The sequence below is a fragment of the Prunus dulcis genome, chromosome 7 (assembly GCF_902201215.1).
Source record: "Prunus dulcis chromosome 7, ALMONDv2, whole genome shotgun sequence".
Lineage (NCBI taxonomy): Eukaryota > Viridiplantae > Streptophyta > Magnoliopsida > Rosales > Rosaceae > Prunus > Prunus dulcis.
In genome coordinates, this window is record NC_047656.1 from 14,553,544 (window position 1) to 14,575,872 (window position 22,329).

Genomic DNA, 22,329 nt, shown 5'->3' on the forward strand with positions numbered 1-22,329 from the left:
TCATACCCCTGCAAAAGTAGAAGAACACTACGTGACAAGTTGATATGAAAAATAAAATAATACCGCATTTTTTGAACGGTTCACCATTGAACTGCTTTTGGGCATTTGAAGTTGATCTGCACTTTGGACGCGCATGAAAATCATTATATATTGGCCATAGACCATGGATGATAAATTTCTGTGCAACGGGCTCATAGCAATCACTTCCAGCAAGGTCTTTCATTAGCATGCAGTATGTATTAGGCCAAGTTATAAATAAGGAGTAAAATTCGAAATCATCGTAGTCGCTGTATTTGCCAGCGGCAGCGGCAGCTGCCATGGAGAGGGGGCAAGAATCACCATTAAACTTGCAATGCTTTGCACCCGTCGCACTAGTTGTTTCATGAAGAGCATCAAACTATCCATCATGAAAAAAGAGACATAATAAATTAAAGGGAACAATAGAGACTCGAATAATGGCCTAATAATAATGAATAATGCTCTAAATTATTCTTATCGATAAAAGAAAATCGGGGGAAGATTTTTTTTTTTTTTTTTTTCAAAAAAAAAAAGGATCTTAGTATATGTATGTGTATATATATATATATAAAGCGTATAGCCGCTCGGCTATACAATTTATTTATTAAAAAAAAACCCAAGTACAGCCGCTCTGCGATACGATTTTGGGGGAAAAAAATTACCCAAGTATAGCCGAGCGGCTATACTATTTATAAATAGAAAAGGCCCACGTGTGAAAACAAGTACAGCCGCACGGCTATTGACAGGACCCGACCCAATTTCCACTTTGGAATTCGAGCCAAGTCCTGTGCGTGTCCGACACCTGGCGAATGTCGGGCACAAATGACCTTTTTACCCTTACTTCAATTTTTCTTTAAATTTTCCTTAGACTTCTGCCGAAAATTCGGCAGAGTCTCCCCTGTATTTTGACCAACCCCAAAACTTTTCACCTGTCAAACAATCTCAGAAACCCTACCAACAGCCAGACTAAGTCAACAAACAGATTCCAACCTCAGTTCCTTATGTTCAACATGATATCAGTCATAGTCAAACTTGAAAGTTTCATACAAACCACTGAATTCAAAGCTTTCATAAAAGTACTGAAATCCAACGCGTATAAAAACTCTGTACTCAGATCTTTCATAAATGAACAAATATAAAGGGATCTATATCTGAAAAATCAGAAAAACTGATTTATAATAGCTGAAAATCAACATTTAATAAAGAAACGCAGAATCCTTTGAAAATACCACCAGTATGTACCCCTGTCATTTCCGTCAATTCCCTGGCAGGTCTCGGGCGTCACACAGACTTACCCGAGCCGCAAACTGGCGAAATCAGGGGACTATGATCAGCCTGTCCCGCCGGCAAATTCCTCGATGACACCAAGTCAGCTCGAGTCGCTCTGGCAGGATGCAGGGGACCGTAGTCAGCCTGATCCGCAATCCTGGCAGGTCTCGGGGACATAAAGTCAGCCGAACCGCAATCCTGGCAGGTCTCGGGACACCAAGTCTGCCGAGCCGCAAATCCTGGCACTCACGGTCCGAGCGTCCCCGAAACTCGTGAGGCAAGTCAAGTGCACTGACTGAACTATAATCAGACGGGATGTCCGTAGACATCGGTCCGACTCTGGGTAATCACCATAAAGAAAAACGGGTACGAGGTGGTTTTAAAATAAAGTCCTTGTAAAAAGAAATATCTGAATAATAACTGCAAAACTCAAGTCGTGCTGCGGTCTTAACTGATTCAAAACTCAAACTCTGTTTCTGTAACTGGTAAATAAGCAGCACCGACTTATAGAATTATTATTGTACTGCTCATATTCAAAATCGTATTAAAACTTACTCAAAGACTGAATGAAGAAACTTACTCAAATAAACTCAAATATAAAACTCATTTATATAAAATCATTTATAAAATCTATTTTATATAAAAGCACATCAATTCATATAAAAGCACATCAAGTCATTCATGAAATCTGATTTATGAAAGAAGGTCCACTCACAGATGGTCCAAGCTAATTTGACCCTTTGAAGCTTCCTCATGCTGATCGGCTGGACCTCTGATGCCTTACTCGATCGATTTGGTGGAGAAACGAAGGAGAATTTCGAGCTGGAAGTTCGGGTGGCTTTGCAGGAACCTCCGTCGGAAAACATGGTTTTCCGGCCAACTCAGGGCGGCCCCGGGGTTGAGATCGGTCAGGTTGTGACGGCGACACGAAGGTGGACCCGTAGGTACCAACGGCGGAGATCGGCTCGGCCTGTGGTGGCCGGGCCGTCCCTTGGAAGGCGAAGGGTCGCACGACCCCAAATCGCGCGAAGGAGAGAGAGGGAGGAGAGAGAAAGTGACGGGGAGAAGAGAGAGAGGGGGTATAAAATCTGACTTTTGGCCAAATTACCATTTTGCCCTTCGCGGTTTTTAGACCATAACTTCTTCGTTACGGCTCCGATTCGGGCCTACTCCGTGTCTACGAACTCCTTTCGCCGCGCTCTACGCAATGGCGTAAGCGAAATTCCAAATTCTTTCTCGATCAAAAAGTCAAATTTTCCCCATTAAAATATGCGAGGGCAATTTGGTCATTTTGCTAAAAGATATTTTCCTTACCTTTCTAGATATTTCTTTCTTTTTTTGATATTTTGTTTTGGGTTCTTACAGCTATACTATTTTTTAAAAAAATACCCGAGTATAGCCGTTGGGCTATACGATTTATAATAAAAAAAAATTACCCACCTATAGTGCCCACGTGCGAAAACAGATATAGCCGATCGGCTATACTAATTTTTTGAAACAAATACCCGAGTATAGCCGACCGGCTATACTATTTTGAAATTTAACAGTTTAAACATATAAAACCAAAACCGCTACAACAAAAACCTTTCTACCAAGGGCACTCTGCTTCGCCTTGTTGGGTGACTAACAAGGAGCAACATAATACACGCATAAAAACCAAAGAAAAGCATATTCTTAGAGCTTTAACGTACTCATCACCACACCACCAGACTTTAGTGCTCATATTGCTTGGGCTAATCAGCTACAGTAGGAGTTTTACCAGCTTCATCTGCATCTCCAACATCACATTTCTACAATCACAGAGGCAAGTTATAAAAGTATTATTACAACATAGAACTTGGAAAGCAAATTTGGTATTACCTCTGCCTTTATTGTAGGTGGCATCGCAGGAAGAGAAATTTTGTGTCCTTTTACAGCCCAAAAACATATCCTCAATCCTCGTGTTACAGTCCCGAAACATTCCATATTTTCCGAAGCAGATTCAGGCTCCCCACAACATTCCCTTATAACACCTGATATTTGCGAAGCTTTTCGTCTTCTTCCCTATCACTTGAATGATCACGATAGGATCAAAATCCATCCCAATTGAAATTCCAGCATCCTCAAGCATCTTTATCACATTAACGTCTTCATAAAACTTCAATGCTAAGTTGAAATAGTGTTCAGCAAGCAGATCAGTGTATTTATTTACCATGCTCTTTCCACCGTCTCCCCCAAAAAAATTTATTCTCAGTCAAATCTTCGCTGTTGGATTTGGCCAGTACTCTTTCATCTTGACAACACAAGTTGTCTCCTGCAAAAATTAAGACGGGTGTAAAATTGAAAAAATAAAATGATGAAAGAAAAAAAAAACGAAAAATAGTGCTCAAGGCTATGGATGTTCACAAAGTATATAATATCGCAATTTTGAACTGTTCGCCATCAAACTCTCTTTGGGCATTTGAAGCTGATCCGCACTTTGGACGCGCATTAAAACTATTATATATTGGCCATAGACCACTGATGATAAATTTCTGTTCGACGGGCTCATAGCAATTATGTCTGGCAAGGTCTTTCATTCGCATGCAGTAGGTATTAGGCCAAGTCATCAATAAGGTGTAAGATTCGAAATCATAGTAATTGCCGTAGTTGCCAGCAGCAGTGGCGGCTGCCATGGAGAGCACGATTAAACAGAGGAAAATGATTTGCGTCATACTTGGGCTTGGTTAGGGGACAAGAATCACCATTAAATATTTTACACCCATTGTATTAGTTGTTTCATGAAAAGCATCACTATCCATCATGAAATATATGAGTTCAAGGATATATAATCAATTTCTTATATTCAGAGACTGGCAAATAAATTGATTACCAAGCCGCTCCTCTTTGAAAAAATAATATTTTATTGTATCTTGGAAACCATGAGAGGGGATAGAGTTAATTAATTTCTTACACAAAAACTACAAAACGAAAGTGCTCGAGGTTAGAGAAACTCATTAAGAAAGACCACGTCAGAATTCGGTGGTTACAATCCAATTATAATTTTCAACTGTTCGCCATTGAACTGGCTTCGGGCATTTCAATAAGGTGTTGAAATCATTGTAGTCGCCGTATTTGCCAACAGTGGCGGTGCCGGCTGACATGGAGAGCACAATTAACAAAGGAAACTTATGTGCACCACACTTGGGGTGGGTTAGGAGCATTAAACTTTCAAATGCTTTGCACCCCTCACACTAGTTGTTTCTTGGAGAGCATCAACTATATCCATCATGAAAGAGAACGATCACATAATAAATATACGAACATCTTATTGAAATGCGTGATTACAGCATAGAACTCAGAAAGAACAATTTGGTATTACCTATGCCTTTATTGTAGATGACATCTCAAGAAGTGAAATTTTGTGATATTCATTTATTGTCCGTTTACATCCCAAAAACATATCCTCAAGCGTCACATTACATTCCCGAAACACTCCGTCTTTTTCGAAACAGATTTGAACTTCCCACAACGTTCCATTATAACACTTTATATTTGCGAATTTGTTAGTCTTTTGCCTTATCACTTGAATGATCAAGCTAGGATAAAAATCCCTCCCAAATGAAACACCAGCATCCTCAAACATCTTTGTCACATTAACGTCTTCAGAGAACTTGAATGCTAAATTGAAGTAGTCTTTAGCAAGCAGATCAGAGTATTTACCATGGACTTTCCACTGTTTTTCCCAAGTTTTCTGGTCTCAGTCAAATCCTTCGCTGTTGGATTTAACCAGTACTCTCAGCTTGACAAAACAAGCTATTTCCAGCAAAATTTGAGTCATATGTTTAAAGCTGAAAAAGAAAACGTTGAATAAAAACCAAAAACAAAAATAATACCGCAATCTTGAACTGTTCGCCAATGAAATCCCTTTGAGCTGGTGAAACTGATCTGCACTGTGGATGCACATTAACATCAAGATTAAGAAGATGCTGGCATATAATGTCTGGAAGACCACCACTCATGTTGTTTCCACGTAGAGCCAAAGTAGTCAAGGAAGACATGTTGAAAACAGCCAGAGGAATAGGCCCTTTCAACATCTCCAGCTTATCCAAATTCCCGATCTTGTTTGCAAGTTCTGAAAAATCGACAATATATATGTGTGTGTGTGTGTTAATTAAACTTATTATTTATGCATATATAATTAAGAGCATGGACTGCAACAAAATGGCGAGGCTCGCATGACAAAACAAATGGGCGAGGCGAATCACATATATATAATTGGATCACATACAAACGCACGGAAGCTCACGCACACATATATACTTAGGCAATGCAACAAATATACCATTGAAATGGTTGGAGTCGAGGAATATCTCCTTCAGCATTGTTAAGTTCCATATTTCTTTGGGTACCCTATCTGTTAAATTTGGATTTCAAGTTAAAATCCAACTCAATTTACTTTATCAATTGAGTTCCAAATTTGGGGCATAGTGGAGGCATGTCGGAGTGGGAGAGAGACACACACAGAGAGACGGAGAGAGACAGACAGAGAGAGGGGCGGAGGCAGCCTCAGTTCATATCCGGATTCTCCATTGTCAAGATTCTGATCCAGTGGGGAACAACTACTTCTCCCCGACACAGCCAACCCCAGCCCCAGCCGGATGCACTCCGCCCCCTCCTCTCTCTATGTCTCTGTCTCTCTCCGTCTTTCTGTGGGGTCGGCAACACAGCATGGAGATGGATATATAGCTGCTCTAGTATGCAAGTTAAGGTCTTTTTCCATTTGATTAGACACATTGGCTGTTGAGTTAGCAAAATTAAGAAGACATTAATGATCAGTATTCGGCTAGCCCGTTGACTGTTGGCTAGAGATTCAAGGAAAAGAGTAGTGCAAAATATTTTACTTCTATTTGTTTGGTAAACTACAAATGTGCATCATTAGGAGGAAATTTCTGCAAACTATATCATACAATCTCAACAACGAAAAATAGCATTATTCCCCAAAAAGAAAAGATTACATGAGATTAATAGCACACTGCTATATATATATATATATATATATATTCAATATGGGAGATTCTCCAATAAGTATTTTTTTGTTAAGAATTGGTTACATACTTCTAATTTTGGTTGTTGGATTCCATTCATTAAATGTGCTGGTAGTCTCTTAGATACAATTCAATCGAAATTAAAAATATGTAACTAATCCTTAACTTAAATACTTATTGGAGAATTTATAAATATTAGAATTTATTACACCAACTAATTGGCGATTTTATTTTTCACAATTTTAGTGGGTCAGAAAGGCTAGCTAGCATAACTGCATCATCTACAATGATGACAAGCTCCTAGCTATAATTTATTAGGTGCTCACGATGTTTAGGAATATTGATCAGAAATCTCTTGGAGGGTGGAGAAGAATTCCTGCGGTTTGGAGAACATGAGCATATGATCAGAGCCGTTTATCATTTTGACTTCATGTGGAGGATTTTCCTTGATCATCCACCGTTGCACATCCTCCCCAATGGTAAGGTCTTGGTCGCACACGATATATACTCTAGGAACCGACCCATATTTCTCCTTGGTGAGTTTTATTTCCTCATCAAAGAGAGGGAAAAATCTCAGCGATGACAACGCCAGTGCTAAGTCCTGCTGACATCCAAATAAAAAATAAATAAACAAATGAAAGAAAAAAGAGGAAACGTTAGGTAGAAGCTTAACCAATTGGAAAATTGAACCTAGATGGATGTAGACTGGACTCCTCCACATGCATAAAATGGGCATAATTACTATAGCACCCTTAAATTTAATAGGGTTGTTTTTTAACCATCAATGATTTCTAAATTTATACCTGAGTTTCATTTTAATTCTCTAATTAATAGACAAAAAAATTTATGAAATTTGACTAAATGACAAAATTGGAACATGAGGGATAGAGGGAGGACGACAGAAACTAAAAACCCAGTTGGAATACCAAAATCAAATTCGGATATAAATTTAGACACCATTGCAGTAAATAACTCATTTTAAAATTTATATTTATATTTATTTTAATTACTTAAAATGTGAATAATTGACATTTTCCAAGTTTATATAATAGTATAGATATATCTCAAACAATTTCTCGCATTTTTTTCTCAAGATTTACCTCTGGTGGCGACAGCTGGTAGAACATTGAAGTCATACGTTGGGGACCAAAAATTGCCGATGTTGGAGGGTTGTTGAGTCCTTTATCAAATCTATATTGAGAGTCCATAAATTCCAATCTACTACTAACCTGTTACATATTATAATTAGTAAATCCATATATTTTCAAGGATACGTATATAGAAAAAATAATCAACAAAGTTGCTCCCTATTTTGTACCTGAGTTCGAATCCCCTTCTTGATAATTTAGATTAAATTACGATAGAATATCGTTTTATACATAACTATTCTATACCTCTTCAAATATGGTCAAGTAACTGATACTAGGGCCAGGCATCAAAGCGGTGGCAAATACAGCCGCAGAAATTTTCTCAGGGAACCGCTCCATGGCAATAGATATGCCGGCCCCACCCATGCTATGGCCCACCAAGATAACCCTCTCATCTGGTGGAAGAGACTCCATGAATTCAATCAACGGCTCAACATAGTCCGCGAAGCAATGGACTTGATTTATCTGTTTTGGGTTGTCTCCAGATGCTGCTAGGTCCAGAGCTGTAACATTGTGACCTGCAGAGGTCAGCAGAGCTGACAACTTGTACCAACACCATGCTCCATGGCCAGCTCCATGAACCAGAACAAAATGCTTCTTTTGGGCTTCTGGGTTTGGAGATCGAGAACACATTCTTAGTGAGCAAAGAGAATAAAAGGAAATGCACAAAATGCTTAACGTAGTGAAGGTTGTACATAATTTTTAATCTATCACAACATCATAAGTACTTTTAAGACTTGGTGTAGTTTAGTGAGATAAAAGCCATCGATATCTACAAATGCCGTGAGCAGCTGTGTCGTTGGTTTGTCATGTTGGAGTGGAACTCTATCCCTGTTATTGTTTTAAACGCTTATAGCCGCATAGCATCCTTTCTTTTCCTGAAGCCGGCCTTGAGGTATTCTCTTCTATAAAGAATTATAGGAATTTGGTTTCTTTTAAATGATTGGGGTTGGAAAGTTTAAGAATTTAATTTTTGAAATTGGTCTAGTAGATAGATAATGAGACTCATCGATCAAACCACAATGAACGAGGCGGTAATAGTCATCACCAATTAAGGGCGGTGAGCAAAAATACTCTCTTGTATTTTTAGATTGCTTACCCAACGTTATTTCTAGACAATATTTGGTTTGTCCTCGCAACGGCTGGTGTACGTGTACCTAAATATATCATCTGTACAGTGATGATAATTAGTTCCTAGCTGGCTAGGAGGTGCACCATCATGAGCGTATTTCTCAGCAATCTTGTGGAGGTGGGTGAAGAGCTCCATCGTTTTGGAGAACATGAGCATATGATCAGAACCATTTATCACTTTCACTTCATGCGGAGGATTTTCCTTGATAATATTTTATCAAAAGGGAGAAACCCTACTGGCAACTACATGGTGCTTGTCCAGTGTTTTTTTTTTTAATTATTAAGAAAATATTTTATCAAAAGGGAGAAACTATTATTTTATGCAATAAAAGAAAAATCAGTTGTTGAATTCTTTTACCAGTACTGCTACGGTCACCAAATTTATTCACAAATGTTAATATTCCAATGTGAGCTTATTTTGAACCTCATTTGTCTAACGAAATATTTATGTGCATATGCAAAATTTAGTAAACAGATTAATTGGCGATTCCTATATCTATTCTCTCCCTCTATCACTTCTTAGCTTCTTAATTTGATAACCACTTTGCAGCTCAACCATGTTTTTGAACCTTTTGAATATGTTGAATGCTTGAGACTTATGCTGTAAGAAAAACACCCAACACATTCTAGTGTGGTCATCAATGAAGGTGAGAAAGTATCTATTCCCTCCAAGAGTGATAGTTTGCATTGGACCACAGATGTCAGAGTGTATCAGTTCTAAGGGCTGTGATGCTCTCCAAACTTTCTCCTTGTCAAAAGGTTCTCTGTGACCTTTTCCTGTAGCACAGCCAGAGCACACATGCTTTGTGACTTGTAATCTAGGCAGACCTTGCACCATTTCTTTGTCTTGCAAGAGCATCAAACTAGTATAGTTTAGATGTCCATACCTCTTATGCCACAGCCAAGATGACTCCTCAACTGTTACTTTATTAGCCATAGAAGGTTTGACATATTCTAGGCTTAAAGGAAAATATCTATTTCCCTTCATTGGTACACTTGCAATCAAATCCTGCATCTGCTTATCCCCATAAATATCAACCACATTATCACCAAGGGCAAGCCAATATCCATGTTCTACCATTTGACCTACACTACAGGTTCTCATCCAAACCAGGGACAATCATAACTTCCTTAATGTATCTAGTCACACCCTGCATTTCTATGACCAAAGTGCCTTTGCCAGTTGACTGTACCAAATCACCAGTACCCATTTTGACTCTACATTTCACATTCTTATCAATGTTCACAAGCAAAGACTCATGTGAGGTCATATGATTACTACATGCACTGTCAACATACCACATATTTATATTCTTTCCAATAGTAGCAGAATGACATGCATAAAACATTGTTGCAGGTTCAGTTACCTGATTAGCAATATTTGCTACTTTTCCAGCCTTGTTTGCTTGATCACAGTCCTTAATGTAGTGCCCAAATCGATTGCAACCATAGCATTTTGGCTTCCCTTTAAACCAACACTCTCCATAGTGTAGTTTATCACAATGCTTGCATTTTCCCTTAGCTTGTTCTGATTTTTCCCCTTGTTCATGCTTTCCTCCTTGGTTGACATTATTTTGAGATTTTAATCCCATTTCTTACCCGTCGATTTCCAATTCTTCTTTGACTTGTTACTACCAAAACTAGAATTTGACTGAGATCCTTTTTGGTTTATGCTCATGCTGCTGAAGGCTTTCTCAGTGGTGCTCTCAGCATGTCTATCAAGCCGTTGAGCAAACCCCCTCAATGCAGCAAGCACTTCTTGTACCTCAATAGTCTCAATATCCTTCGTTTGTTCAATCACATAACAGACAGGATCAAACTCTTTAGTCAGGCTTATAAGAAGTTTTTGAACTAACCTTCCTTTAGATAGATCTTCCCCATACCCCTTCATTTGATTCACCAACTCAAGCAAACAAGTGAGATACACAGACAAGGTTTCATCATCCTTCATTCTTGTGTATTCAAAATCTCGACGCAGACCCTGTAGCTTAATAGATCTCACTTGCTTATCACCATGAAACTCTTGATGTAAAACATCCCAAGCACCTTTTGAGGTTTCTTCATTTGAGATTTTGGGGAAAATGTCATATGAGACAGCTCCTTGGATAATACCAAGTGCCTTAGCATCCTTCATTAACAAAGACAGTCTCTGACTCTGATGACCCTTCTTCATCAACCTTCTTCCCTTTTGATTCTGAAATCCCAAGACCCTTTTCAACTAGATCCCAGATTCCATGCGACTTAAAAATAGTTCTCATTCGGATCTTCCAAAATTCATAGTTATCACCATTGAATATTGGAGCCCGAAGATCACTACCACCTGACCCAGTCATTTGAGACCGGAATCTATGAACTGAGTCGGAAATTTCTTGTTGGACTTTCCAAGCTCAGCTCACACAGCTTCAACGCCCACTATCCATATCCAACCTTCGCTGCTGATACCATGTTGAAGTTTTGGATTACTGAGGGAGCTAGAAAGGTACAGGGAAGAGTGAGCTCAGAAGAGAAAACAGAGAAAATAGAAAAGTTCTTTTGGTACAATCTGTAGCACAAAAATGCAGAGATCATACCTTTTGTATTCATTCTCATCTCATTACATCAGCCAATCACCTCCATTCTGTTACAAGAGCCAATGTGAATGTGACACATGGCAATACAAAGGCTAAGAGCCGTTGGAAACTAACTGACTGCATTACACCTTACACTTGGCATATGAGCTCAAGTCACTTAACTAACATAATGCTTAATGAAGCTAGAAAGAAAAACAGACTAAGTAAATTACTAACTAACAAGAAATTAGCTAGTCAATTTACATTTCAACAAGAATGCCCAATTCGCACTAGCACTGGTCTTTTATTTCTGATATTCAAAACCCCAAACAACCTGATTCCTAGTATTAATATTTGAGGCAAATATTCAGAAACTAATATGATTTGTGTTTGTTGATTGTTAGGCGGGCGGATTGTGATGGACATCTACTCCCATCTTTCTTGTAGAATCTGATCAACTGTTGACTATAAAGGGAGAAAAGCATATGTAATCTGATTCACATATTTCTTTCTTTCCATTTTTTATTCTATGTAGTCATGTGTGACCAAAACCATCATTTGCAATATATCTGTATTGATATTGTCAAATCAACATCTCTCTTTGTTTTCCCATCATAATATTCTGTTCCCTGCAAGAGAATCAACACTTACATAAATTTGTCCTGAAGAACAGCTGCTGCAATATACTCCTGCTAGAAACCTTTGTAAATATAGGAACCAAATGAAAAAGATACCGCACAAATTTTGCCTTACCTTAATAATGAACAGATGATGATGACCAGGAAGGTTTACACCTCATGCCAATGTACTGGTACAAACGAATACCTATAATTTAATACATATGCCTATCAGTATATGGAGTAAGAAAATTGTCTTTTTATATTCTCTTTTCCAAATGTGTTATTCATGAAAGACTCATGCTTATTGAGGTAAAACAGAAATGCCTGAATCTTGTTGTTTGCGAAAAGCTCCTCAACCATAGATCTATCTTTGTCATTCAGACCGACATGGTGTAATCCAATGCCAAACTGCAAGGTGTGCCTCAGGTTAAAGAACCATCTGCTGGGCTTCTTCTGGCATACTAAGAAACTGCCTTGGATGTTCATCTGACGTTGCCAACTTCAATAACAGAAAAGCACAACAAAAAATATCGAATCAACGCAGCAACCGAAACCAAAGAAAAAAAATCCAAGCTTGAGTTGAGAGAGAGGCTCGAGACCGAGTATTTGAATTTTGAAGATTGGACTGCGAGTGCAAGCTTTGTCTCTCTTCATTTGAAAAAAAAAAAAGGATGCCCAGACCCGCCCAGGCCGCCTAGGCACTGCCTAGACCCGTCCGAGCCGCCTAGATCGGCCTAGGCGCTGCCTAGATCAGCCCAGGCTGCCTAGGCGCCGCCTAACTACCTTATAGCATCAGAGTTGTTATCTTAGTGGAGATTTCAATAGCTGAATGACATTTGATGGTTTTCATAGAGAGAGTCCAATCCAATCCAATCAACGCATCAGCAGAAAGGAAAGAAAAAAATTTGAAGCTTGAGAGAGAGAGAGAGAGAGAGAGAGGCTCAAGACCGAGTCTTTGAAGCTTGCAAGCGAAATGGCCGCCTAGGCGCCGCCTAGATCCTCCCAGGCCGCCTAGGCCCCCCTTAACTCCCTGGTGTCGATGTCCTCCCGCCTAGCTCTGGGCCGATATCTCGAACACTGCCCAAAACCTGGAAAGGGCTTGCTCTGTGCCCCAGACGTTCGCAGTGATGAGTTCTAGTCCGATTTGCCATAATATTTTTAAAAACCGAAGGTATCTTCGTAACTTTTAAAAAAATAGTAAAGCCGCCCGGTAACGTTGTTCTCGCCATCATGTCAAGTAACAAGGAAGAAAAAAAAAAAAAAAAACCAGAAGTTTATATTTTGAAATGAGAAGAAAGTTTGAGATAATAAGGAAGACTTGGGGTACATCAATATCAGGTATAGTTTTCTTTGACAATTGAGATTAGGAAGACTTGAGATCAGGTAAAGTCCTTTTCTATCTGTCTCTGGCAGCTGGTATAGTCTGGATAGGATTAATTTACACCAATATCAGGTGATTTTCTTTGACAATAGTTTATTCATATCGAATATGTTTAGTGCATTAGCAGGTGCTCATGTTTAAGGGTATTTTTTAGCAATATCCTGGAGGTGGGAGAACAGCTTTACTGGTTTAGACAACAAACATGAACATGTGACCAGAACCATTTATCACTTTGACTTCATCTGGTGGATTTAACTATGCTACGAATTAGATTTCTTCGCCTATCCTTGTTGACGAAAAAAAAATTGGAAATTCTACACATAGAATCTAAATTACCTTAACTACAAAGCTTGTTCTTCTATTCCTTCACTGCTCAATGTGACAACGTTCATCCACAAAGTGCATTCACTTCTTAAAAATCTCCATATATGGCCTCAAAGAGTCATGAGGATCTCAAAGCACTCTTTCCAACATTGTCTGACTGTGGCCCAGTTGCCTGACTCAAAGAGTTTTCGTCGAGACTTGGCCTCATTGGTTGGCAAGATCTCATTTTATCACTTCAACTCAAAGGAATAAATGATGCTCTGCAAAAATCTGTGCTGATAAGTTCATTCTTTTAGAAGTTTATTTCTCTTCCTCAAAACAGAGTTCCTGAAATCTTGTTAAGCTGCAAGCAAAGAGCAACCAGTTTAGTTTGGATAAGTCATGATCACGAGGAATGAATGAAACTAAAAGTGAAAGAAAGAAGTTGACTGTAGTAAATTCAAAATAAAATCAAACCATCTAGTAAGAGCAATCACTAGTTTACTGGGAAGCATAATGAAACTCATTTCAAAGAGACGTACCGGTTCAGAAGAACATTAGGATTGTAGGGAAACAGATTCTTTTGGTGTAGACCTTCAATAGAAATTTTAAGTGAAAGTAAGCACTCTTTGGCTTCTTTGAAATACTGTCCTCCATTTTGGGTGTGCTTGCAGCCATTTTCATTTTCTTCATCAGGTTCATCATCAAGAAATGTAAGATGATTTTTTGTTGGTGCAAGAGAATCCTCCCCGCAGGAACTCGAGCCACCCAATGAAACTTTTCTTTTCTTGCAAAATGATTGATTTGTAGCTTGCCCACCCACTAGAAATTCCACAAATAAGCTCCATGAATCACACACTTTACGCAAGCACCTAAAAGAGAATGCATTAAGGACGGTAAGAAGCAAATGAAAGATACAAAGAGTTGCAATTAAAAACAACTGTCTGGGGTCAACCAAATTGATTCTTGTTTTGCTAATTAGTTAAGAAGTCATGTAAAAGCAGAGCGTTAATGTTTTATAGTTTAGTCACCGAGGTCGACACCAGAAAAATGCAGCCAACCACGGTTTAGATTTCATAAATTAAGAGAAGGGGTAGAAAGAGAAAATACCTTAAAAGATATTCTGCACAACTGATTCCAGTATCTTTTGAAATAAGGTAATCAAGAAGCACCTGATGGTCATAGCTCAACTGCAAAATAGGAAGAAAAAAGAAAGTGCACAATGTCAGTGATTCTTTTTTATTCTGCAATACCATATACTTCAAATTAACAACTAGGAGGCATGCCGAAGTGGAAATGCAGATATGTAAATGTCCAAGAGTGAGCATCTTGCCTCTAATAGGAAAAGATGGAACAAGAGTACAGGATTGAAAAGATCTGAGACACGGAAAAGTAAATTGCCATTCGAATCCTCCAATGCAACCTTTTCCTTTTCATCCCTATATAAACCCAAAAATCTTGTTAAAAGGAATCCTTGACGATAACTTTTAAAACAATGGAAAACTAGGATATTAATTCCTTACTGTTCTGCACAACATGGTACACAAAGCAGATGCAAGAGCACTTTGAATAATACATCATCCTACAGTTCAAAAACAAGCCAACAAATGAGGACATGAGTCTAAAAAACTGCAAGAAAAATACGACAAATGAAGAATACAGAACTGCAATTTTAGTACGTGAAATTGTTGAATAAGATGATGCATTCAGATAGACAAAACAAAATATGGATACAAATTTTCTTTTTTTGGGTCTGGGTGAATAGATTGCCTATTTTGCTTATATCACGTTGCATATAAACATAGACAAAAAAACTCCTAGTTTCAAAGATAAAGAAGACATACCTCTTTGATATACAGTTGGATGAAGGATTTGGCAAAGTCAACACATTCTACAAAATACATTTCATGGTCCACTGTCATATTAGCTGGAAGATGCCCTTGAAGCCAGTTATAAAGCTCCAAGAGACCTTTCTTTCTTCCACAACACAGAAGCTCTGCATTTGAATCACAGGTCAAGCGTAAGTTCCAAGTTGTACAAGCACATTTCTTGTTAGTGCCTCCTTTTGTGCTAATCAAGCTAAAAGAACACCTCAGGAAAAGGAAAACAGCCTGTCTTTGCAGATGGCGAGAAGACAGACTATTTACTTCTGCATCAGAAACACTGGAAAGAAACGGAGAGCCTTCCAGACAATCATCCTGATCATTCTTGAGAGTAATGGGATTCCGCAAAACATCTTCAAAGTACTTATGAATAAGTTGCAACCATGTAACAGGAATTGAGAATTCCTGACAAGTTCGGAAAATGAGCCTGATCATGAGCACCTGCAGGACATGTTTAGCACAGTATACTTGTGATCAAATTCCATACGGTGCATCACACAAGCATAAGAAATAATGTAACATACATCCACAAATACCTCACATTCTCAGCTAATTAAAAACTAGTCAAGAAGCATGCCTTTAATAAAATCATGACATATAAAATATAACCATCACAAAGGATCTGGTGCATTACTTTTTGTAAATTTATATAAGTGTCACTGCAAAGCTATAAGGATTACAAAGAAAGCTAACATATAAAATTCTCATAATAAAATACAAAGGAAATTGTTCTATGAGAGATTAATTTTTCAAAAAGAAGAAACAAATCTTCACTAGCGTCTCTACAGGGAATGCCTAGATAACACACTAGCATCATAATTAGTTCTGATTGCATTAGATTGAAGGATTTCGAATTCTAGGTATTACTCAGCCCAACTCAATTAAGCCTTCATCCCTGGAAAATAACAGTACTAACAGTAAGGCCTGTTGCTTAAGACCTTTTCAAATAGCAAATGTTAGACAGTTATCAATGCATTATGACATCAAACACTTGGTCCATGCTTAGATTACCAGAACCAACATTTGTAAGATCTGCTGACCATCAACAGTTGACTTCTGCACATTCATTATTCACAAAGAAAAGACTCGGGCTAACTCATACCAATAACTTGTGTCTAAAGTATTGAGAGATGCACTTGTTAAAGTTAACACAATCTGCTTGCTCATCAAGGCACGAACATAAAAGCGTAGGTACAAGGTTGATGATTGTAGAAATAATTGGATGATGCCTGTCTACAGATCCACTTGCAGCTTCCATAGAACCACTTTGCTCAGCCAAGGAACAGAGAAACTGAACCAAGTTTCCCAGAAACAAGGATCTTTGAAATAAAACATCCGCACCAGAGCTTTTCTGAGCAACAAGATTTGGTCCAACATGAATCCCTTGTAATAAATTCCAAGGGACGGTTGAAAGAACAGAATTGACATTATCAAAGAACAGTTCAACAAGTACATCATCATCTTCAGTCTTCAAATATTTTCGTATATCACGTAAAACTCGAACAACACCAGCTGCGACAGACCAGTCAGCATTTTCCAGCTTACGTTTTAACACAAGAACTAAACTTGATGAACCAGAGTGATGATCATCAGCTTCAGTTGTCAAATGTGATGAAGTACATTGAATCGCCACAGTGATCGCCAAATCCACACAAACACACAACAAATGAATAAAGGCACCCCAGTTGCTTCCCTACAAAATACATATAGCTAAGAAAATGAAGTAAACAACCATAAGTACAAAATTACATCCACTAAGGGATTGAAGTTGTAAAATACCAAAGCAGCAAGGAATTCTGAGACAGCAACTAGAACGTTGCACGTCAGATGCTTGACATATTGACTCTCCACTGTTAACAAAACTATCTATTGAAAAAGCAACAAAATTTGAAGCTCAATCATTTATATATTGCGAAATGACCACAAAAAATTCATTTACTTAGAAAGAAGAAGCTGAACTTACCAAGTGAGTTACGATTTTAGTTAGACACATGCAATCACTCTCACAATCCAATCCTATCACTGGGCCCTGATAACAAGGATTAACGGAAGATAAATACTTCAAAGTTTACGCCTTGGGGTTTCATCCCAAAAAAAGTCAAATTTGTGGTTTTTAGAGAGAGAGAGAGAGAGAGAGAGAGAGACTGACATTTTCAGAGTCGGAGTCAAGTGCTTGGGTCAAGAGCTTGACTTGTCGAAGAAGCTGAGAGAGAGTGACCAGGATTTCTCGCTCTTTGGTCACCAAAACGACACCGGATTCCTGCAAAGCAACAGAGAATTGAGCTTCTGAAACAACCAATGAAATGAAACCCTAATCACAGAGTAGGGAGAAACTTACAGTGTACGGACGGAGACAGTCATCGACCAAACGGCAGAGCCGCGAGAGCTTCGAATCACTGCACATTTTCAAATCGACGAGGAAAGGCGAAAGCTTCAGCTTCAGCTTCAGCTTCAAAACTGTCTTGAGATGGCCAAACGGTGCGTTTGGAAGGCGGGTCTTTGGTGATATATTGGAGAACATCAGGGACGGTTCTGATATATTGCAATTTGTTCTACTTAAAAATCCAAACCACCCACTTTTTTGGCGGGTAAAAGGATTCACTAATTTATATGCCACCGCCGTATGAAACCTCTTTCTTAGCAGCTCTCATACAAAGATGCACCTCCATAACCTCACTGAAACAAGCGCGGCAACTCCACGCTCTCCTCCTCACCACCACAGCTATTGGCTCGTACTCGCCATACCCGTACAACAATGTCATATCTATGTACTCACGGTGCGGTTCACTCGAAGATTCCCAGAAGGTGTTTGATAAAATGCCTCAAAGAAATCATGTTTCTTTCAATGCGCTCATTGCGGCCTATTCCAGAGATTCAAGAAGTGCACTTTTGGCCTTTGAACTACTTAACAAAATGGGAAGTGAATGCCTTAGGCCAAATGCTTCGACTTTCACAAGCTTACTACAAGCGTCTTATACTCTTGAGGATTGGTTGGTTGGCTCTTTGGTTCATGCCAAGGTTGTGAAATTTGGTTTCTCGAATGATTTATGTGTTCAAACTGCTCTTCTTGGGATGTACTCCAACTGTGGAGATTTGGAATCTGCGAGGAAAGTTTTTGGGTGGATAGTTGATAAAGATGTTGTGGCTTGGAATTCTATGATTTTTGGGAACTTGAAGAATGATGAGACCAAGGAAGGGCTTCATCTCTTTGATGGCATGCTGAGGAGTGGAATTGTTCCTAGTCAATTCACATATTCAATGGTTTTGAATATGTGTAGCCGATTAAGATATTTTTGTCTGGGGAAACTCATACATGCCCGAGTCATAGTTTCAAGCACACTAACTGATTTAACTTTGCAAAATTCCCTGCTTGACATGTATTGCAATTCTGGTGACACCCGCGTAGCATTTAGTGTGTTCAGTGAAATGCACAACCCAGATTTGGTGTCATGGAACACGATGATTTCTGGGTATTCACAACATGGGGATGGAGAGCAGGCCATGAATTTGTTTGCTCAGTTGAAGAAAATTTCTCTCCTCAAACCAGATGAGTATACTTTTGCAGCCATCATATCTGCAACAGGAACATACCTAGCTTCCGACTATGGTAAATCTCTTCATGGACAAGTCACAAAAGCAGGATTTGAGAAAAGTGTTTTTGTAGGAACTACACTTGTGTCTATGTATTTCAAAAATGGTGAAACTGATGATGCTCAGAAGGTGTTCTATTCCATTTTGGATAAGGATGTCGTTCTCTGGACTGAGATGATCATGGGTTTTTCGAGATTGGCTGATGGGGAGAGTGCAATTAAGTTCTTTTCTGAAATGTGCCAAGCAGGCCATAAGATTGACAGCTTTTCTCTCAGTGGAGCTTTGAGTGCTTGTTCCGACCTTGCCATGTTAAAACAAGGTGAGATGATTCACTCTCAGGCTGTAAAAACAGGGTACGATGTTGAAATGTCTGTCTGTGGGAGTCTGGTGGATATGTATTCGAAAAATGGTAGCCTTCAAGCTGCTTATTCTATATTTTCCCAAGTTTCAGACCCTGATTTGAAATGCTGGAACTCAATGCTTGGGGGATATAGTCACCATGGCATGGCAGAGGAAGCATTGAAGCTGTTTTTTGAGATAGAAAAACACGGTCTCAGACCAGACGAAGTAACATTTCTGTCTGTGCTCTCAGCTTGCAACCACAGTGGTTTGGTTGAAGTAGGAAAGTTCTTGTGGAAATGTATGAAGGAAAACGGTATCACACCTGGGCTTAAGCACTACTCTTCCATGGTAAGTTTGTTAGGTCGAGCTCGATTATTAGATGAGGCAGAGGAGCTTATTAACAGTTCACCATTTAAGGAAGATAATCTTGAACTGTGGAGAACTTTGCTAAGCTCGTGTGTCATCAATAAAAATTTGAAAGTAGGAGTTCATGCAGCAGAGCAGGTTCTAAGTTTAGATGCAGAAGACAGTGCAACACTTGTACTGCTGTCTAATCTCTATGCTGCTGCAGGAAAATGGGGTAGTGTGGTAGAAATGAGGAGAAAGATTAAAGTACTGACGTTGGAAAAGGATCCTGGACTAAGCTGGATTGAGGATAAGAATAATGTTCAGGTATTTTGTTCAGGTGTTCAATCAGAACAAGAGATAGGTGAAGCCCAAGCTGCACTGCATTGGCTACAAGGAAACATGGTAAGATCACAAACAGATGAATCTGATGAACAGATGTATACTACATAAGATGTAGAAAGAGGTAGAATCTTGACATATCAATACTTGTATTAGAATCTGAGCATCCAACCGAAAACCAATTGGCAATAGGCGGAGGCCAAAGATCATTTAAACTATTATGCAAGGCTTTAGTTCCCCAACGTGGGATTCACACTCTCAACAATTTAGAATCAACGCCACTAATTCCTTTTAATAAGCTTTAGAATTGATACAAACTCTTTCCAGCTTTCCTTACCACTAGCAATAAAGCTGCTACTTTGACAGCAGTACTCAGAAGCCTAGAAATGAACAATCTTACTTGTAGCCTAATTAACCAACCATAGGGCCCTCATCCTAACATATTGAGTTGATATTTTGCTTGAACTCAATGTGTTTGATACAATTAAGAGTGAAGAATAAGTTTGACATAATCTGACAACAAATTTTTTATTTTTTTTTTTAAAAACTCGATTAAAGACCAACTGATATGATTTATACTTACAAGGCTTCAAAGTGATGAAATTGAAAATAGAAAGACCAAATTCATGGCGTAACACCTAGAACACACGTTTAAGTAGAGTAGTAGTTTTACACTCATGGTTAGCAAACTTATTCTCCTAACAATTGGCCTAAAACATAGCTCGCTAACATTTTAAGCGTACTTTTGTGCTATCTCCAGAAAAGCATTGGAAAGTTCTTGTGGCTTTGAAAACATTGGCATATGATCAGCACCCTTAATCTCCACCACATTTTTAACCCCGCTGTTTGCAATCATCCATCGCTGAAATTCCTCAGTTATTATCAAATCTTTGTCACTAACCACATAAACTCGTGTAACCGACCCATATCCCTCATTTGAGAACTTCTTCATCTTAGCCACTTCTTCACGAAAGAATGAACTCTTCCTCACTAAACTCTTGGCAAGTTCCAGATCCTTTGAGCATGTACAATGCAATAACATCAGTTCAGGAAGTATAAATACGCACAATACAAGTTTATACACGTAAATCCCACTTCAAGAAAGAGAGTAGACAATTAGGAGGAAAAAAAAAATCACTCTAATTGAGCAGGAATTCATTTTCACTATAATTTATGTCATTTACAAAATTCGACATACGTAAATCCAAGTACTACTGAAAATATTAATTGCTACGATGGAGATTTAAATTCCCTCATTTAAGAATTCTATGCAATTTTCAAGAGGGTAAATCTAAGGTATTTTCCATGATATAGTTGCACTGTCTCTTGCGTCTGTGTGTGTGTGTTTGTGAGAGAAAGATACCTCAATGGGGCTGAGTTGATAGAGGTTCGCCTGTAAGTACTTGGGACCGAAGAATATCGACGTTAAGGGTTCTTTGGCGCTTCCAAACTGTTCAAACTGAGTGTCTAGCCATGAGTCTGCTGGTATCTTCTGCATGAACTTTTGACAGAAAAAAACCAGTGTTTTGAAATAGATTTTAGTTACCATTCTAATTAAAGTAAATAAATAACAAGGTGAGGCTTGAAATAATAGTATACCTCATCCATAATATATGATGGCTGGTGAGTTGTATCTGGCAGAAAGGCAGTCAAGAAAACAGCAGCAGAAATTTTCTGTGGGAACCTTTCCATGGCAAGGGACAAGTTCATGCCTCCAAGGCTATGCCCTACAAGGATCACCTTTTCTTTTGGACCAAGTGAGGCTATAAGCTCCAACAAAGGCTCGGAGTACTCTGCTAGTGAGTGAACATCGTGTATGGCCTTCATGTTGATGCCGGAACCGGTAAGGTTCAGCACCGTCACCTTGTGACCGGAAGACTCGAGCTTCGGCTTGATCTTGTACCAGCACCAAGCCCCATGGCCAGCACCGTGTACTAGAACGAAATGAGCATGAGCCTTCTGTGCTTCGTTGGTTGCTGCCATTTTCTTATTGGGTATGATCGATTGAAATTAATAAAATTCCAAAACTTATATTATAACCTAGGCAGGATTTTCCAAAGCAGAAATTTCCACAGTAGGGTTTTTTGTTTTGTGAAGTCAAGTTAATATTAATTTATGAGTAATATTAAGCTTACTATATTTTTATATCATATTATGCACCACGTATTTAACAAAAGTAGTTAATTTATTGGACCCAATAGTTGTTAGGAACAATCAAAAAACCATAAAGTTGCCACTCACTAAAGTACAAATAATTGTATTAAAAAATTAACTCTTTCTCATCAATAATTTGAAGATAAGGAGTTCAACAGAGCAGGTTATCATTAAGTTTATTTTATTTTTAACATATGCGATATTAATAATGACAGGAGATTCAAACATATAAACTCGAATGCAAGAC

At 38.6% G+C, this 22,329-nt stretch overlaps 4 protein-coding genes across 5 annotated transcripts; 1 reads left to right on the forward strand and 3 right to left on the reverse strand.

Annotated features, from left to right (window-relative positions):
- Positions 1-6,550: 6,550 nt before the first annotated feature.
- On the reverse strand, positions 6,551-8,092 carry LOC117635143 (methylesterase 10-like). The gene is made up of 3 exons (XM_034369487.1): positions 7,688-8,092; positions 7,394-7,522; positions 6,551-6,894 (listed from the first exon to the last, which is right to left on the reverse strand). Exons 1-3 carry the CDS (start codon positions 8,072-8,074, stop codon positions 6,625-6,627), a joined length of 786 nt encoding a protein of 261 aa, XP_034225378.1. The 5' UTR covers positions 8,075-8,092; the 3' UTR covers positions 6,551-6,624.
- Positions 8,093-13,353: 5,261 nt separating this feature from the next.
- LOC117634761 lies at positions 13,354-17,744 on the reverse strand. Of its 2 annotated transcripts, XM_034368975.1 has the most exons (11): positions 17,647-17,744; positions 17,458-17,568; positions 17,272-17,337; positions 17,088-17,174; positions 16,411-17,001; positions 15,270-15,749; positions 14,949-15,007; positions 14,759-14,864; positions 14,536-14,615; positions 13,968-14,297; positions 13,354-13,789 (listed from the first exon to the last, which is right to left on the reverse strand). In XM_034368975.1, exons 1-11 carry the CDS (start codon positions 17,710-17,712, stop codon positions 13,747-13,749), a joined length of 2,019 nt encoding a protein of 672 aa, XP_034224866.1. In that variant the 5' UTR covers positions 17,713-17,744; the 3' UTR covers positions 13,354-13,746. The 2 variants fall into 2 exon arrangements, with proteins under 2 accessions (XP_034224866.1, XP_034224867.1); XM_034368976.1 differs by lacking the exon at positions 17,088-17,174.
- Positions 17,745-17,863: 119 nt separating this feature from the next.
- Positions 17,864-20,117, forward strand: LOC117635035 (pentatricopeptide repeat-containing protein At3g50420). The gene has a single exon (XM_034369362.1). The coding sequence runs from the start codon at positions 17,919-17,921 to the stop codon at positions 20,037-20,039; it is 2,121 nt and encodes a 706-aa protein (XP_034225253.1). The 5' UTR covers positions 17,864-17,918; the 3' UTR covers positions 20,040-20,117.
- A 363-nt stretch (positions 20,118-20,480) lies between these two features.
- LOC117635760 (salicylic acid-binding protein 2-like) lies at positions 20,481-21,983 on the reverse strand. The gene is made up of 3 exons (XM_034370114.1): positions 21,528-21,983; positions 21,292-21,429; positions 20,481-20,943 (listed from the first exon to the last, which is right to left on the reverse strand). The coding sequence occupies exons 1-3, from the start codon at positions 21,909-21,911 to the stop codon at positions 20,662-20,664; spliced, it is 804 nt and encodes a 267-aa protein (XP_034226005.1). The 5' UTR covers positions 21,912-21,983; the 3' UTR covers positions 20,481-20,661.
- Positions 21,984-22,329: the final 346 nt, after the last annotated feature.